We start from the raw sequence: 20,028 nt of genomic DNA on the forward strand, positions 1-20,028 counted from the left end.
TCCCTGCCAAGGGTAGTCTTGTTCCCCTTTTAAAGAAGGAGTGAAGCATTCACATTTTCATCATTGGTCTTGAGTTTCATTTGTTCTATGCATCTAGGGTAATTCAAGCATTTGGGCTAATAGCCACTTATCAATGAGTGCATACCATGTATGTCTTTCTGTGATTGGGTTAGCTCACTCAGGATGATATTTTCCAGTTCCAACCATTACCCACGAATTTCATAAAGTCATTGTTTTTGATAGCTGAGTAATATTCCATTGTGTAGATGTACCACATTTTCTGTATCCATTCCTCTGTTGAAGGGCATCTGGGTTCTTTCCAGCTTCTGGCTATTATAAATAAGGCTGCGATGAACATAGTGGAGCACGTGTCTTTTTTATATGTTGGGGCATCTTTTGGGTATATGCCCAAGAGAGGTATAGCTGGATCCTCAGGCAGTTCAATGTCCAATTTTCTGAGGAACCTCCAGACTGATTTCCAGAATGGTTTTACCAGTCTGCAATCCCACCAACAATGGAGGAGTGTTCCTCTTTCTCCACATCCTCGCCAGCATCTGCTGTCACCTGAGTTTTTGATCTTAGCCATTCTCACTGGTGTGAGGTGAAATCTCAGGGTTGTTTTGATTTGCATTTCCCTTATGACTAAAGATGTTGAACATTTCTTTAGGTGTTTCTCAGCCATTCGGCATTCCTCAGCTGTGAATTCTTTGTTTAGCTCTGAACCCCATTTTTAATAGGGTTATTTGTCTCTCTGCAGTCTAACTTCTTGAGTTCTTTGTATATTTTGGATAGAAGGCCTCTATCTGTTGTAGGATTGGTAAAGATCTTTTCCCAATCTGTTGGTTGTATGGCCTTTACTTTGATTTTCACTAAGAACCTAACAATGATAATCCCTGCCAATGGGAGTTAGACATCAGTAAGAAATCGGCTTGCTCATTTTTTTCTTTCCTTTCACTGAAATGATCTACCAGGTAACCACACAACAAAAAGAAAACTATTTAGCATACACATTTCCTGAGCATCTTGAAATATACCCTGGAGCTTTACCTCTTGCTGGGGGTAATAAAGGGAAACATTTAGCAATTTAGCAATTTGTTTTGAATGCACACATTAAAAATTCTGCTCAGAGACAAAGGATTATCGAGTTTCCAAGAAGTCATAAATGAATCTGACCTCTTCCTGCCCTGAGGTGAATGATCCTTAGAAAACATAAACAGCGGGCTTCTTTCTTTTAACCACCATCTTTTAAAAGTTCTCCTGGTTTCTTTTTATCCTTTTGCATGAGATGTACACATGTATGTATGCCTATGCATGTTCACGTAGCACATGTTACATGTGTGTGAGTGTACATGCAGAGGTCAAATGTTGGCATTGGACACCATCATCCATCACTCTGCTCTGTTTATTGAGGCAGGATTTTCACTGAATCCAGAGCTAGCTGACTGGCTAGTCTAGCCAGCCAGCTTGCTCCAAGATCCCATCTGTGCCTCAAAACCGCTAGGATTACAAGAAGGCTCCCATCCTACCCAACTTTCATATGGTGAAGAAATCAAACCCTGATCCTCACGATTGCAGAGCAAGAGCTCTTCCCACTGAGCCATCTGCCTAGTCCCAGTCTACACTCAGATTTGACTGCCTTCTCTTGCCCTTGGTTTAGATTAGTTTTGAGTCTATAGCCTTTCTTATCTATTTCTCAGTTACTCCTTTTGAGTAATTTTCCCATGACATCTCTTCCTGTTGGAATGTGCATTTATGCAGCCCTCTGGCGTGAAATGCCAGAATGTTACTGGCGCATGAAGTGTCTTTGGATTTAGCGGCTAGCTTGAAGCATCTGCCAATTGCACAGAAACTCCTATACTTGAGCATTCATGCTTGAACCAGAAATTACTTTGTCATCTTTGCTGGCTTTTACTAAGCAGCCAGCAGCTCCCTTGGAACTATGACTTATGACAGAGCTCTTTTCCTTAGACGTCACCCTCTTCTAACTCTCAAAACAACTGTTTCCTCTTCTTCCCAGGCAAATCCTTGGTACCTGTACTATCATGTGTTTCTCACGCTATGTAGCAGGGTTTCTGAAGCATATCAAAATCTGTTGATCCGCACAATGATTCATAAAAATTCCATAGTCCCCCTACAATGCCAAATGCCATCACCTTGAAAACTGCAGATCGGAGATGCCAAATGACTTCTAATGTGGTGATTGATGCACCATTGCTGTGTGCCCAGAAGTGACAACTGGGGTCTTCGATGCCAGGCTATGAGTTTAATACAGTTCTTTGTGATGACACTTTTATAAAAGCTGGCATCAATCCCAATGCATCTACACACACACACACACACACACACACACACACACATATATACATATACATATATAAATATATATGTACATATATAAATATATATATATATATATATATATATATATATATATATATCCTCTAGAAGTCTAAACACCAGCTACCATATGTGAATGAGCTCTGGCCTTTTTTCCAGTAAAGGATGTCTAGTTCTCCATCTGGAAGTCTCCACCATGGCAGAGTGTCCTACTGGTTCTTAGGATACCTTATAACCTAGAGTGAATGAGTCCCACTGGGGTTGTTAAAAGGAGCTAGCCCTAGTACGGTGACAAAAGGAAAGACTATTTTTCTTGCAGAAGATAACTGGAAGGGTTTTGTAAATGAGAGAGCAATCTCTAAGTAGATCCATCCACCTTGCACATCAGGCCTGCATAGTAAATGGATTATGAATGATCTAAAAAGTGAATTGGATTTTTCTTACCTATATTTCTATGGGTATTGGTTTTCAGAAAAGGTAGCAAATTTGCAAAGTCTTATTCACTTTTTTTTTTTTTTGCACTGCAGCCCAAGGGTTCCATCCAGGGTCTTGACAGCAGGGACCTGACATTGATTAGATAAATAATGTGCACATATTGGATAGAATTTAAGCTGTGGTCTTACCCTTCCTGTCTTCCCTACCAATGATAAGCTGTTGAGTTCTGTGAGAAATTTAAGTATGTAATTGCCTTGCAACTAAGATGTATCAGTGAGTTACATATTTAAATGCATGCACACATTCGTACTTATGAATCTTCTCTTTGTTTGAATTTAAGTAAGTAGCATGTTTCTGAAATGAGAAAATTATATGTTGTCAGTTAACAAAGACCTAGTCACATAGCTATGTCTTCTGCCCTTTAATAACTCTCTTGCTAATGTAATATACCCATTTTTTCTTTTGCTACCTCTGCTCAATATTTCCAGACAGAGATACCATAGACATGGAGTGTTTTGATTATCACAACAGCAAAGGCCATCTGTCTTTATAAATGACCTAAATGTAGATTTGGAATCCAAGAGATTTGGGTCAAGGCTGACCTCTGACTTAAATTCTAGGCATTTTGATAGAAGTATCAACATAATGCACTTCGCTAACTTTTACCCTTCAGTATCCCCTTTTATACCTTGCCCTCTTCTACTGAATTCTTCCCAGAAATCCCCTCTTACTTTTATGACTTTCGCTTTGTTTGGGTAGATTAAAATTATTTCATTTATGTGTGTGTGTGTGTGTGTGTGTGTGTGTGTGTGTATGTGTGTGTGTGTGTGCGCACGTACGCACCTATGCTACTGTGTATCTTTCTCTGTGTGTATGCCCATGCTTGCCCTGGAATGTGTGTGGAACTCAAAGAACAACCTGGAGAAGTCAGTTCTCTCCTTCTACCATGAGAATTCTGAGGATCAAACTCAGGTCACCAGTCTTGGTGTCCAGTGCCTTTATCTGCACATCCATCTTGCCAGCCCTATTTTGGTTTTGATTTTTGTGTGGTGGTAACCCACTGAGTTTAATTAAGGTTGCTTTCATGAGCATGGTTGGGAGTTATTTCTCATAAAGTGTTTTATATCCTTCTATTTTAATATTCTAAAGAACAATAAACAGAATACTGCTCCATAAGAGACAGCCCATTCATGTTTTCCTATTGCCAGCCTGTCTCCCTATCATTGTGACTGTCCTTTACAATGAGTGTGCTACGTGTGGTGTGTATGCAGGAGAAGGTCCTGTGCTCTTTATCCACTTTTTGCTTGGTCATTTTCTGTGTTGCATCTTTTCTGCCAGCTTCCCCACTCACTGCTCCTCCCCTTCCATTATCCTTTATATTTATTAAATGGAAATGTTTAAATGGTTGAAATATCTTCAGATCTTTATGTCTCCTCCACCTAATTTTAAAAACATGAAAAGTTGTAACATCGCTCTGAAAAGTAACTGAATTAAGTTGCTTTGTATGTCTCTGACCTTCCATTGATTTCCTTTTCTTTTTGGGTCAGTACTTCTCAATGAAAAGAAAACTTCCCCTTCTTCTGGTGTGGACATCTATACTCTTGTGCAGTGACCCTCAAACCTAGTCCAGAGCATTGCCCAGGCTTGAAGAGCATTTGTCAGTAATTGGCATCTTCCCAAAATTTAGAACATTAACAGACCCTTAACCGAGAAATATACTGATTTTCATTCTCCATCAAGTTTCTTGAAAGCAAACAGAGTCTGCTCTGAAGCAGAGAGCACAACAGAAACAAGAGTCTCTTTAGCTCATTTCATGATGTCTTGTCCAGCATGCATACCGAAGGGACATTCTAGCTATCACCAGGAGCCAAGGAGCTGTCAATAGTTGATTACTTTTGATAAGATCCCAGAATAAGATTCATTGAGAATTACAGATAAGCCCCCAAGATAAGCTAGCTGGAGTGAACCTGATTGCCGGGGGACATGTGGGTCTGGTCAGGATTCTGTATAGCAGAAAGCTTTAGTAATCAGTTCTGCCATGCCAAATAAAGGAAAGCCAGCTAATAATGCCCACCAAGGAATTAATAGCCTCCATCTTTAAGCTCTGTGAGTTCCTTGATGTCCTCTTCTCATATCTATAAGCACACACTGACATGTGCTTTTGAATGGAAGAGTTACCACCTCCTTTCCTGAGACCTTAAACTCAAGAAACTGCAAACATGCAGAAAATTGCTGACAGGAGCAGGCTGAACAGAGCTTAGGGCTGTGTACTCATTCTGCAAGGCTGTAGCACCATCTACTGTCTGAGATATTAAACCTTACTCTACACTGAAGCCTGTGTGTGAATGAGCATGGGGGCTTAAGTGCTACTCTGCTTGTTGGCAAGCCAAAAGCTTTGTCTTCAAATTCATTGTTATTGTCTCAAGAAATACATGTCATTTCTTGTGGAGTCTAGCAAAATGCTCTCTCATTTTGTATCAGCGGATGCAGCAAATGCTCCTGAAAAGCAAGATTGTATTTCTTTAATCAGCAAAGACCTCATTGTGCCTTATTTTTGTGTTGGTATGATGTGACTCACTCTATCTTATTGACACTAATGAGACTCTTTGGGGACCCCTTTGCCCAGTGACTCATGGGGGAATTACTCATGTGCACTTAGTGAAAGAATCATACTTATTATTCCTCCTTCCTGAATAGAAAAAAATCTAATCATTACTTGATGTAAATGTATATGAATCTTTTTTTAATGTTCCATCACAATCGAAGGGATGTCTTGGAGTGTTCTAATTATACATAACCTAAAGATGTTCCTTATTTAATTTGTCATTGAGCAGCATTTTTGAATGTCCTTTTAGATTGTCATTTCATTTAAACCATAAAGAAAGCTTTGAAAAGAAAATGTCAAACCAAGATGATAAATTTAGCCAATTCTCCACCCAACTCCTGGTTACTTACTTGCAAGTCTGATTTAGGAGTATTCTTATTGATCATAGAAGCTTGAACACCTTCAGAAAATTCTTTACATTTAGAAAGACATCCCAGGAGAGAGACCCCATGACTCCAACACTGTGCAAATCTAAAACCAAGAGATTTGCTTTTTCTAGTGGCATGCAAGAATAAGAGTAAGTGGGTGGAGTATGAATGATTTTCAGACATGCTATAACTTGTTCTTAAAAACAAACAACTGGATACCAATAGTTGAGCCAAGACTTGAGAGACAACCAACTGTGCTGGGGTGTGATTTGAATAATTCTAGTCTTGTAACTAAGTAGGCACTCTCTGCTACACACTGGAACCAGGAAAATTCAGTAACCTTGATAATCACAAGAGTGATTGCTGTACAACAAACTTGCCACCGTCAGTTGGCTTGTGACATTTGTATTTGTGTCAGTCACTCTATTAAACCGCTCTCTTTTGTATTTATTTTCTTAACTCCTGGATAATAGAACATAAGAATTCTCTTATATTTTTGGTTGTGAGCCTAGCCTTTAACGGCTGAGCCATCTCTCCAGCCCTCTGTAAGTATTCTCTTAAAGGTGATTTATAAATTGCTTTACAAAGGAGCCTCCAGTTTCTACTCAGGGTGACTGGGGTGTTTTCTTTTATGTCATTTATCACATTACTCAAAGAATCAAGGCACCAATTAAGCACCTGGATTTAGGAAAAGGTTTACATACTGCTGTTCTCTTTAAGTCACCAGGTTAAAGAGACCGGTAGAACAGTGTCCTACACGCCCCCTCCCCTGGCCCCTGCAATGCCTACCATGGAAATGAGGGCAATTCTGATCTTCAACTTTCCTTTCATGCTGGTTCTGGGGAGGCTTCTCTGTGATTTTAATTGGGCTGCCATATTTTTATCCTTTTGATGCTTATGGTTTGGGAGGAATGGAGCCACTGTTGAAGACAGGCAGAGCTGGGAGAGCATCACTCTAAAGAAGTCTTTAATTAGTTACTATGGGCTGAGGGCTATTTAGATTTCTAGGCTGAGTCTGCTCAGGTGAAATAGGGTACCTGCTGCCTAAGACGTAGAGGATCGCATGCCCTTTCAATGATGGGGTACTCTTTCTAATTCAGGTTTCCATTGTAGAAATATTTCCTTTTTTGGTTATTTGATCATGTCTTTGTTTTCTACAGGTTGGGGTTGGAGTATGGAATTTGCACCTATAAATAGCAATAATAAAACAATGTGAAAGAGGAAGGAATGCATGGATTTCTCAAGAACCTTCATACTTCATCCATCTCATGTTCCCATTCAGCCCCCAACAGAGGAGATTATTTTATCTAAGTAATTCTAGAAGAAAAGTGCAAACTGAGCATGTTAAATGCGTGCTGTGTGCCATGTATGTATTGTATGTGTGTGTTGTATGTGTGTGTGTATGTGTGTGTGTGTGCACACCAGTGTGAGTGTTACAGTATAGAATCTAAAACAGTGGCCAAGTAGTGGCACATTCCTCTAACCCTAACACTCTAGAAGCTGAGGCTAAAGGGGAGTTCCAGGGCAGGCCAGGGTACATAGCAAACCACTAATTCAGAAAGAACAGAACAGAACAGAACAGAACAGAACAGAGAAGAAAAGAAAAGAAAAGAGAAGAAAAGAAAAGGAAAGAAAGGGAAAGAAAAGAAAGAAGAAAAGACCATAGAACATAATTACCCAACAGACTACAATAAATAGAAAATGAATTCAGTTTTTTTTATTTAAGGATGAATAGATCTCTAAAAGCTAAGTATATTTTAAGCCCCTGACAATAAGTATTTTATTTGTGTATCAACTCAGATTTTCCATATTGTGGGATATATATATTTATTCATTGTTTAATTTCTAGTGGAATAGTTAATTCTGTTTATTCCTTATTTTAAGTATTGTAAAAAGTCAGTTTTTAAATGGTACCTGTTTTCCAATTAGAGTTAACTATCTTTTAAGTTTTAGTGTTTGGTGGTGTATTTTGTTCTATTTTTCTTCTCATGTGATGTGTATGCATGCATTCATGCATTTTGCATGTCCTCAAGTGATGGATGCACATGTTTGCAAGAACACATGTGTGTATATATGTTTTAAGGCTCCAGATTCATATTTGGAATTTCCTTTGGTCCTTATCCACCTTATTATCTGAGATAGGGTCTTTCAGTTTAACCCAAAACTTGCTGACTAGTCAATTTGCTTCAAGGATCTTTGTCTTTGTCTGTGTGTTGAAAGTCATGGGGCTGCACACATACACACACACACACACACACACACACCTAACATTATGTGAGTTATTAGGGATGCAGATGATGGCTCTCACACTTGTAGAGCAAGCACACTAGCAGACGAGCCATTTTTTAACCCCTGTATGATGTGTTCTGAATGTTTTTATGCTAAATAAAATTCAAACTAACCAGCCTTCCCCTTCTTCTTCTTTTCTAATACAAAGGAAAAAAATAAGACTATCTGACCATTAAGGATGGTCAGATGGGTTGGAGAATTTTGTGAACTGATGAGTCTGCGGGCCCAGACTCTAGGACACAAAATGGTCATGAATAGGTGCAGAATGATGCAGAGAACAAGGTTGAGGGGTTAATACTAAGGACAACACACAAAAAGAAACTCAAGACAATAAAGAATTATTTGTAAAAGAGGATATATTTAAAGCTATAACTGTTGATATGTGTGCACGTGTGTGTGTGTGTGTGTGTGTGTGTGTGTGTGTGTGTGTGTGATGTAAGACAGTGTTTGTAAGAATGAACATGTTGAGTGTCACTAAGTGGGTTTCTTAAAAACATCTTCAACTTAAAAACACCAGGGTTCCTTGGAGATGTGATTGATTCTAGGGATACAAAATGGGAAATGTAAGATAAGCCTAGGGCTGGGGAACCACTGAGCAAGACTTGCTGTGCAAATATAAGGACATGATTTCAATCCCCATCACACATGTCAGAGAGAAATGCTGGATATGGCTACATGTGTGCATGCTGGTAACCCAGTACAGCCTAGCTGAAAAATTAAATTTAATCCTCTCTCTGTGTGTCTCTGTCTCTCTCTGTCTCCCTGTCTCTCTGTCTCTCTGTCTCTCTCTCTCTCTCTCTCTCTCTCTCTGTGTGTGTGTGTGTGTGTGTGTGTGTGTGTGTGTTTATCACACACTCATAAAAGAGAGGTCTAGAACATCCTTTTGGACCAAAATGTAACAAAATCTTGAGTGATAAAATGCCAACAGGACAGAGACACCCGCCCCCCCAACCTCAAATGATTCCATTGGCCAAAATGGGAAATTTCTAAGCATTAAAATGATAGCAATACCCTATAAACTGTTGAATAATAGAAGTCCTGAGTTGTCAATATCTGTAAGTAATAGAACAGAAAGATCACATCAGAGAGACAAGAATGTTCTTCCCTAAAGGAGACTGTAACCTGGTATATGTGCATATTTTGACAGCCATTATAGAAGAAATCTGTATAAACACAAAATACCTCCCCACAAACTACCAATCAGCCACACACAGGAATATGGTAAAGGTAGGGAAGCCAAACAGACACCATTGTGTGGTTGGTGCTGATGGAAGGAGAAAATCAACAAGATACAATAGACCTTGCACAGGTTGACTATACATCGGCATCACTTTGTGTCTATTTCTGAAGGTCCTTCAATCTGTTTGAATACCTCTCTAAGTGAAGATTTGGGATGCTCACAGTAAACCCATTTTCCTGTTAGAAAGAGCCAGTGATTAGAAAGCCCTACTTTATGCAGAACTAAAATAGTGCGGTTGCTCTTTCCTTTCTACTGTGGGCAAATACAAAATAGACAGCTAAGCTTCTGCTTGAAAACCCTTCCTAGGTTAGAACGCTACTATCACCCCTCTCTTAATATCCGTTTCTTGTACTGAGCACTCTCAGTGATTTTTGCTGTTTAAATGTATTGGATCCTTCATTAGTGTGGGTGTACTAATCTGTCAGTGAATCCAAAGAACAGTAGTGTTTAGCTGTGCCCAGACTAATGCAAAATGCAGCTGGGTTATTACCTCCTCAAACTGAAATAACACAAGCAGTGAGTGCAGTCTAAGATTGCATCAGCTTTCTTTGGCAGTTACATGGATACCTCACGTACTGAAATATTCATCTTGTCTTTGTGCACTGCCCATCCTGCAATATCTAGTGAGGTTGCTAATTTCCAAAAGTGCACCCTTTTGCTATTATCCATGTTAAGTTTCATTCTAGAAAAAAAATGGTACAGCTGGAGTCACCGAGATTCTTGATGTTCATTTAATATTTAAGACATCCTCTTTGATACACATCTTGCAAAGAATTGATAAATTAGCTTCTCCAGCATTGATTTTATTTTTATTGAAGAATAGGGGCCAACTACAGAGTGCTGAAGTTTACCCACAAGCATGTGACCCCGGGATTATTATCATCGTTTATCAACAGCCTTTGCTGTGGCATTTAGCTATTATTAAAAGCAGTCCTCTGTACATTTTCCCTTAAGTCATTAAAAGTAAACTAGCTATTAGCTCTTTGGCAAGTTCCAAGCCTTTAAAGAGTCCCATACTTTTTAAAGCTCCTGCCTAAGAAAGAAATAAAACTTTACAGAGAAAAGACACAATACTCCCAAACCACATCATCATAACCATCGCGATTAGGAAATTTGCTTACAAGTGATTTGCAATGAGTAAACACACATACACTTCCTTAATAAGCACCAAGACAATATCTTAGCAGTGACGTTGATGTGAAAGGAAATTCTAAAGCAAAGTGTAAGACACAATATTGAGAAAACAACAACAAAACTAGAATCATTGGGCTTGAGGAGGTGGCTCGGAGGGTGAATTGTGTTCCGTTCAAACGTGAGAATCTAAATTCAAGTCCCAAGACACACATAAAGCTGCATGTGTGCTTTGTATCTGTAGTCCCAGAATTCCTACCATGTGACAGGGTATGCAGATAAAAGAAATCTCAGAGGCTCACCAGCCAGCCATGTAGGTGTGTGCAGACGAACAACAAAGGGACTCTGGGTCAAGCAGGGTAGAGAGCAAGGACTGGCACACAAAGTCATCTTTCTCCCTCTGCATGTGCACAAAGTATGTGTATGCCTGTACTCACAGAGAGACACATCAGCATTTTTAAATGGAATTATTTTCTCATAGAATAGTAAGTTGTAAATAGTGTACATTCTCTGTAAAATGATTTATTTCATTGTGATTTTTACATGTGCATCATAGGAATTAGTAATATTCAATCACTATTACCCTCTCATGTCCTTCCCTGCCTTCTTTATGCTTCTCTTCCTTTCCACAGCATATCTCAAGTATATAATATATATATATCATATATATCACATATATGTTATATATTGAGTATGTATTCTCAATATAATATTTGAATATAATATTTTAATATGATTTGAGAATATCATATTAAAGAGGGTCTCTATAGCCCTACCTAGAATTCACCATGTAGACCAAGCTGGCCTTGAACTCATAGAGATCCTCCTGCCTCCGCCACCTGGGTACTGAGATTAAAGAAGTGCACCACTATCTCCAGCCTTCTATATATTATTGTTGTTATTAAATCTAGCTTCCATACACAAGAGACAACATGTGGATAATTGTCTTTCTGAGGCTGGATTATGTCACTTAACATGTTGTTTTCTGGTTTTATCCATTTCTCTTCAAACAATGTAATTTTATCTTGATTTTATTGCCAATCAAAACACCCATATCACATTTTTTTTATTCCCTCCCTATTCATCTGCTGATAGACATCTAGGCTGATTTTGTTACCTGGTTGATGTGGGTAGTGCTACAATAATCATGAGTGCTTGGGTATCTCTGTTGTATAACCAAAACCACTTGTCTCAACAGACAATATCTCTAACTCAGAATACCTTTTCAGCCAACATCAAGTCAGCACATAAAATGGCTTAGATATGTGTTTTCCTGTGCATACACATTTATTAATCGAATTGTCTAATGTTTTACTGTTCCTTGTGGTTGTTAAAATCTTTTAAACAAAGCAGTGGTTTCCATAGAAAACACTGCAGAAAATAAAATAATTTCCATAAACTCTTAATAGCTTAAGTGGGTAGTAAAGAAGTGTCAGTCAGCCTGTGATGTAGAGTCCTGTTGCTCTGCATAGTGGAAACAGAAAACAAGCACAGAATGGATGTTGGAGGGTGTCATTGGTCCTACTTACTGTTGTCACTTAATAGTGACCAGATTCAAAGAGCGTGGTGAGCTGTAATTGCTTCTGAGAGTTCTGTGCACAGAACAATAGTGAGAGTGCCTTGTCAAAACAAAAGTCATAAATACAGGTCCTTCGTGATCATGATGAATTAAAACCAAACGAAGGGAGACAGTTTGTTTTCACACGAAGCCATCTGTTTATTTGTGTACAGCGCTTGTATTCAAATTTAAGGGAATTAATCAAGTACAAACATCAGAATTCATAGCACAGTGAACGAGAGTGCTGAAGAAGTAAACATTGATAAAAACCAAGGACCTAATGAGGTCTTCAAGCTCCTTAGCTTAATCTTCTCTGGTCCCTGGGAGAGCGCTCTGGGGTGTGGACATGCACGACTTGCTTTGCACTGATTGTTGCTACTTCAGAGCTCAGAGCATGAATTGGCAACAAGCACTAAATTAATGAATTAGCTGTTGTCAGGACTACAACTCGGCCAGCATGATCCTTTGTGTGAGAAACCCCTCTGGTCCTTAGTTAACAGGCATTAGATTTCATTAATAAAAAAAAAACCTGTCCAAGATCCCTGAATGTGCTGGGAATGTGGCTCAGTGCCATAAGGTATGCAAAGCCATGGGTTCAGTGTCCAACACAAAAGAGAAGTTAAACAAAGGAAAAAATATAATTTTCAATGCCTGTAGACTTTGGTGTATGTGAAGACTCTTTGCTGATAACCCAAATGTTGTCAGGGAATAGAGCCTGGTCATTTGTCCCTACTCTCCTAAGTTTGGTGTGTAGGCTTACCACTTGAGGCAACATTTTAGGCACCCCTGGCTATTACCTTCCTGTAGCAATAAGTTAATTACTTTTTCAATACTGTTTGCATCCTGTGGCAAAAATTCTTAGAATTCTTTCTGCGCCTAAATATTTTCAGATGACTCTGATAGGTTTCACCAGCAGCTGACTGAGACAGATTCAGATACTCATAGCCAAGCATTGGACTGAGGTCAGAGACCCCTACGAAAGAGTTAGGGGAAGGACCGAAGGAGCCACAGAGGATTGCAACTCCGTAGGAAGAATGACAGTATTAACTAACCCAGACCCAAAAGACCTCCAGAGGCTAAGCCACCAACCAAAAAGCATATAAAAGCTGGTCTGTGACACATATGTATCAGAGGACTGCCTTGTTTGGCCTCAGAGGAAGAGGATGTGCCGAATTCTGTAGAAGCTTAGATGCCCCAGGAAAGGGAGATACTGGTCAGGGTAAGGTGGAGACAGGTGGGTGGGTAGGGGAGCACCTTCTCAAAATCAAAGGGGAGAGGTTTGGGGTAAAGAACTCGGGAAGGGGAGACTGGGAAGGAAGCAACATTTAGGATGTAAATAAATATAATAATTTGATAAAAAGAAAGGAAGGAAGGAAGGAAGAAACAGAAAGAAAGAAAGAAAGAAAGAAAGAAAGAAAGAAAGAAAGAAAGAAAGAAAGAAAGAAAGAAAGGAAGGAAGAAAGAAAGAAAGATCACCAAACGAACTATACCCCTTCTGTTCTAGGTTCTATGCTGCCATATAAGCTGTGTTGTTGTTGTTTTTGTTGAGAGCTAGGAGGAGTTCAATGCTACTGGAGATTTACTTTAGGGTTTTCCATATGTATACAGGGAGAGTATTTACTGCATCCACAGTCCTTGTTGTTTCTTTTCTAATTCCAGACCCAACAAAGGTGATGGTTCCCCCTTCCAGCATGGATGTCACTGTGGGAGAAAGCATTGTTCTTCCATGCCAGGTGACACATGATCACTCACTGGACATTGTCTTTACTTGGACATTTAATGGACACTTGATAGACTTTGACAAAGATGGAGACCACTTTGAAAGAGTTGGAGGGGTAAGTATTAATGTCATACTATCCATAGTACACAACAAGCCAAAGGTTCTACAAACTGACACGAATTAATTTGTTTGGATTTACTTGGAAACAAATGTAAAGTCATTGTTGAAGCATCTGATTTAATAGAACTCTTGGTTAATTCCTGTTCTTTTCTGCATCATTTATTAAGTAAATTATATATAGCATGCATAGCAAACCTGATGTTAAGTTAATAATTTGCTGTTGTGTGTGAAGAAGGAAACTGAGGTTCATGGGAATTATATCAAATTCCTTTTCTCCACATCTACTAAATGAAATGACTCAGCTTTGATCCTCACACCCCAAGCTCTACTCACATATCATATAGCATACTACCAAAGGGTTAATGAAGTGTCTTAAAGATAGCTTACTTAAGATTAAAACAGAGACTGAAGGAACACCCATTCAGAGCCTGCCCCACATGTGGCCCATACATATACAGCAACCCAATTAGACAAGATGGATGAAGCAAAGAAGTGCAGACCGACAGGAGCCGGATGTAGATCGCTCCTGAGAGACACAGCCAGAATACAGCAAATACAGAGGCGAATGCCAGCAGCAAACCACTGAACTGAGAATAGGACCCCCGTTGAAGGAATCAGAGAAAGAGCTGGAAGATCTTGAAGGGGCTCGAGACCCCATATGTACAACAATGCTAAGCAACCAGAGCTTCCAGGGACTAAGCCACTACCTAAAGACTATACATGGACTGACCCTGGACTCTGACCTCATAGGTAGCAATGAATATCCTAGTAAGAGCACCAGTGGAAGGGGAAGCCCTGGGTCCTGCTAAGAGTGAACCCCCAGTGAACTAGACTGGTGGGGGGAGGGCGGCAATGGGGGGAGGGTCGGGAGGGGAACACCCATAAGGAAGGGGAGGGGGGAGGGGGATGTTTGCCCGGATACCGGGAAAGGGAATAACACTCGAAATGTATATAAGAAATACTCAAGTTAATAAAAAAAAAGTCAAAAAAAAAAAAAAAGAAAAGTTACACGGTTCAAGGAGAGTTTAAAGACCCTCAGTTCTCACATACAGCCCAATGTATGGTGTATAAGAAACTTTCACAAGCCATGAAGGACCTTTCTGTTATCTGTTAGTACAAGTTAACCCAGAAGTTGGAAAGTTACATTTGAATTTATAGATTTGTTTCCAATAAAGTTGCAAGTATTTTTGTCTGCTAAAAAAAAAAAAAAAGATAGCTTGCTTGTATGCCTTAGGCTACTATTGTATTCTTCTGTGCTCCTATGGGAGACTCATCATCATAAAGTTGGTACTCGCTCTCTTGATTCTGCAAAGACACTGGGGTGATTTATCATCTCCACGGAGTCTGAATCCAAATGCTGCAATTTTTGAAATACCTTACTTTTCAGGACAATATATATTATCACTGAATATGTGCCAAGATAAGGTTAAATCTAGAAACAATTTGTGTCTATCACAAACATTTTCCACAATTATTTTCCTGCATTATCACAGCTCTACATTCCCATTGGTAATGAATATTCGCTCTGATGACCACATTCTTGGAAGGACTAATCAGAAAGTACCAGGGTATAAAACTGAGCCTATGATCTGAAAAGCTCTTTCCTCCCTTGGCTGCCATAGAAGTATGCCTTACTGATTTTCCCATCTCATCCCCTGTGTGCCCCTTTAGGTAGATGCCCTGAAATTAACAACTCCATCTATGAGATATATTGGGAATATATTTTTAACCTAACTACTGTAATAATTCTTCCCATTACATGCATGCTTAGTTTGTTAGAGTTTGACGTGCATAACACTAAAAGAGATTTGAATGACTATACTTTCAATCCTCCCAAGGATGACATCTAAATAATATCGCTTTAGATACACAGGAGAGAAGTTAATTCATTATACCAGTGACTATCTCTGTTAGGGATTCTCTCTTGGAATATTGGTTCAGTAAGGCTGGATGAGATCACTATTATTAAGCATTCTGGATCTCTTTCATGGGGCCTACCTTAGTGAGTGTCTTAGTTTGGCTTGTATAGCTGTGAAGAGACACCATGACCAAGGCAACTGTTGTAAAAGGCATTGAAGAAAGCCTGGCAGTCTACATCCAAATATACATGGGGCTAGAGAAGGAGCTGAGAGTTCTATATCTTGATCTGGAGGCATTGAGAAGTAGATTTTCTTCTGCAGGCAGCTCAGAGGAGGTTTTCGTCTAAATAAGGCAGAACTTGAGCACTACAAAACCTCAAAACCCATCTATACCATGACACACTTCCTCCAACAAGGTCACACTTATTCCAATAAGGCCACATTTCCTAATAGTGCCACTTCCCATGGGCTAATCCTATTCAAACCACCACAGCAAAAGAGACCCTACTTCATTAAAGCATTGATGACATCAAATACCTTAAAGTCTAAAAATACACTTAGCCCCATACTTACCATTGAAGGAAATATACTTAAAACTCTAATGGCTGCATTCTCTAAAAGAAGAGTAATATTAATTGTAATAACAGGGCAGTATATGTTAACAAAACCTCTTATCAGCTAAACCAAATCATTGTTTTTCACATTAATACCAACTTCATGGGCAAAATCAATATAAAAAAATAAGATTTTTGAAAATTTTATGAGCCAGTTAGCATGGATTGATGATTGATGAATGAAAAAAGTCCCTGGCCAATCAGACCTAGTAGCCATTATGCACCATTTCAGCTGAGATGCAGAGGAAAATGTTAATGAAGCAAAGGACCAAGGAACACTTTTCATGCACAAAAGGATTCTCATTCAACCATTTGTAGTAGGACACACCTGTGGAACCAGTATTCAGGAAGCAGACGCAGAAGGATCCGAGTTTAAGACAACCATGGACTATGTAGTGGGGTATAGACCCTGCTTTCAATAGGAAGACCTTATCTCAAAAACACCAACAAAAACAACAATAATGATTGCTTTCATTTTCTTTCCATATAGGAAATACATCTCTGTAACTAGCATTGTCACCAGGCTTAGCAATCTACTACTACTACAAACAGAGGGAAGTAGGTTAGCCACCAGTGTCACCCATGGTGATAATTTTAGGATTTCACCATTGAGAAGGAGACCACGTCCCATTCTAAACTCGGACCCATTTATATTTGTGTTTCCCGAGTCAGCATAATGAAACAATGGTGGATAGATTCAGCCTATTGGGTTTTGAGGAAAATTGTTGTGCTGTTGTTGGTATTCTCAGACGTCCTCCAGTTCTGTTTCGGAAACAGAACAGGGACCGCCATTGGAATAGGGTATAAATACACTGTTCCTCCTTTGGTTTTGGTAGGAACAAAAATGTAGACCTCAAGAACAGTTTGATCTCTCTAAAGGAAAGAACAGCCTCATTCTGAGAGAGTCTTACTTCAATCTTTAATTATTTTTTTCAGTTTGACCTTAAAACTACAAATCTCACCAAAGTTTAAGAATAGCTAAGACACATTATTAGAACCACAAAAATTGTGTTAGTAGGTTGCTGCATGCTGAAGTAGGCTACAGTAAGTTTCCTTGACACTCATCCTTTAAGAGAATGAATCACTGAGACAGGGCAAAAATATTTCCTTAATTCCAATACAGCTTCCAACTTAAAATCAATATAGCTCCTACCTTAAAATCAATATGGCAATTTTTTATCACTTATTTTATTTGTTTACATTTCAAATGTTATTTCCCTTCCTGGTCTCCGCTCCACGAGAGGCTATCCCATTTGCCTCGCCTACCTAACCACTCCCACCTCACCCCCTATCATCCTCCTTTTCTGGGGCATCCAGCCTCTACAGGACCAAAGGCCTCCCCTCCCACTGAAGCCAGATGAGGCAGTCCTCTGCTCCATATGTAGTGGGAGCCATGGACCAGCCCATGTACACTCTTTGGTTGGTGGTTTATTCCTTGGGAGCTCTGAGGTATCCAGTTAATTGATGCTGTTTTTCTTCCTGTGGGATTGCAATTCCCTTTCAGCTCCTTCAGTCCTTCCCCTAACTCTTCCACTGAGGTCCCCAGCCTCAGTCTAGTGGTTGTCTATGAGTATCTGCATCTGTCTTAGTCAAGTTCTGGCAGAGCCTCTCAAAGGAGAGCCATACCAGGCTCCTGTCTGCAGGCATATCTTGGCTTCCATCCATAGACACCAATATGATGCCTTTTAATAAGGATTGTTAAATGTTGGAAGCCTGGAGAGATGGTTCAGCAGGTAAGAGCACTGACTGCTCTTCCAGAGGACCCAGGTTCAATTTCTAGCACCTATGGGGTAGCTCACAACTGTCTATAACTCCTGTCCCAGGATATCTGACACTCTTACATGGATATACATGCAGTCAAATCACCAGTGTACATAAAATAAACAACAACAACCAAATCAATATGGTTTCTACCTTAAAATCAATATGGCTTCAATTCTAAAGTACAGATGTCAACTACCTTAAAAATCACCCCTCTGCACACATTTCCTTTATGGGGTTTAGTTTTTAGTTAAATCACTACTTAAAGACTCATCACGTGAACAAAGGTTCAGAATGCTGATTCTCTTTACCAGCAAGGTACCTAATCATTTATCAACCATCTCGTTACTACATATTAGCTCCTGAATGCTCACAAAATCCCTGTGAAATAGGTTAGTAATCATTTTCCCATTTCTTTTTATACTGAGATGGGATCAGTATGTAATGGAACTGGTTGAGAACACAAGGGTTATAAATAAAAGGACTTTCAGATTAAAAAAAAAATCTGAGCTCTTCTTGAATTAGACTTAAGGTCTTTGACATGATTGTCTCACAAAGAAAATTGATAGGGGCCATCAGTAAGACCAGTTTAAATTTACTCTATGTTTCATAATTTGTGAATGGATTTCACATAGATATCCAGACTCATTTGATTCTCACAACATCGCACAATAGGGAAGGCATCCTTCTTTAAAAGGTCAATAAACTGAGAGGCAGACAGATTAAGAGACTTAGATGAAATCACACAGCAGGCTTGGGCCCCAAACAACTAAGTCTCCAAACTGAGTCTCTGCCTCCAGGACATACACCTGTCTTTCTTCTAATCCTAGTTGCAACAATTGGCACTCCTGACTTCTTCTTTCCCTTAGTAAATATGAGTGTGACCTGTTTTACTGGAACAAAAGAAGAAACTGGGGACTTACTGTTTTCAAATAGGGATAAGTTCTTCCTTGGAGGGGAGTATATAACTACCACCAATAACAAGGGTTTTGGCTGGGACATGGTTCAGTACAGTTAGTAAAGTGCTAAATTCAATCCCTGAACTCATAGAACACTCGGGCATGGTGGTACATGCTTAGAATCCCAATCTGAGGAGACAGAAACAGGCAGACTCCCTTGGTTGGTCTGCCAGCCAGCTTCATCTACTTGACAAGTTTTAGGCCAGTAGGAGACTCAGTGTCAAATGACAATAAGGACCATGCTTAAAGAATGACAAGTGAGGTTGTACTCTTCTACACACACACACACACACACACACACACACACACACACACACAAGCAGACCACATACATATACCAGCATACACAGAAACATGTATAGACTTTATATATATATATATATATATATATATATATATATATACATACACACAGAAAATAACAGTGATTAGAACTGTTTTGCTACATCCAGGGCTTACAGAAAGTTGCCTGGCCTTTTTGTGTTAGAGTTTCCTCATCTGTAAATAAGCTAACAAGACTACCTGCACCACAGAACATGTGGGAACAGAGTATGTTAACACAACTAAAGCACTTAGAAAGTCCTGGCGTATACAAAACCCTACAGCGAGTCACTTTTGGAGAAATATCAATTTCAAAGTCTGTGAATTTCTTGCTCTGTAGTTTGGATTCAGAATGAAGAGAACATTTCTAGTCTAACCCATGAACTGGTCACATCCTTACTCTCCAAGCTTCTCAATATCAAGGCTGTGAACCCAAACTCCAGGGTAGAACAGTCTTGTGGAGACATCACTTTGTATTTATAAAAAGTAGTTTTCTGGTGAGCAGTGTAAAAATGGATGTGGGCTCATAGGCATCTACACTAGGATGTAATTAGTCCTATTCATCTGCTAATCAAACATGCATTTGGCATTTGGAAAACAAATTAGCACTATTCCACACTAGATGATTCAAGATTTCCTTAGAGAGTCTGGCCTTCATAATCCTTTAATTCAAACCTGAGAGCAATCAAAATGCTGGCTGCAAGACAGGGT

At 39.4% G+C, this 20,028-nt stretch overlaps 1 protein-coding gene across 13 annotated transcripts in view; it reads left to right on the forward strand.

Moving 5' to 3' along the window:
- The window catches only part of Cntn4 (contactin 4), a 997,076-nt gene that overhangs the window by 941,808 nt on the left and 35,240 nt on the right, over positions 1-20,028 (forward strand). For all 13 annotated transcript variants that reach the window (XM_063285413.1, XM_063285419.1, XM_063285414.1 and 10 more), the window contains one exon: positions 13,623-13,798. In XM_063285413.1, coding sequence (XP_063141483.1) covers positions 13,623-13,798 — 176 coding nt within the window. The remainder of the gene's footprint in view (positions 1-13,622; positions 13,799-20,028) is intronic.

This window comes from Rattus norvegicus, chromosome 4 (genome assembly GCF_036323735.1).
Source record: "Rattus norvegicus strain BN/NHsdMcwi chromosome 4, GRCr8, whole genome shotgun sequence".
Taxonomy (NCBI): domain Eukaryota; kingdom Metazoa; phylum Chordata; class Mammalia; order Rodentia; family Muridae; genus Rattus; species Rattus norvegicus.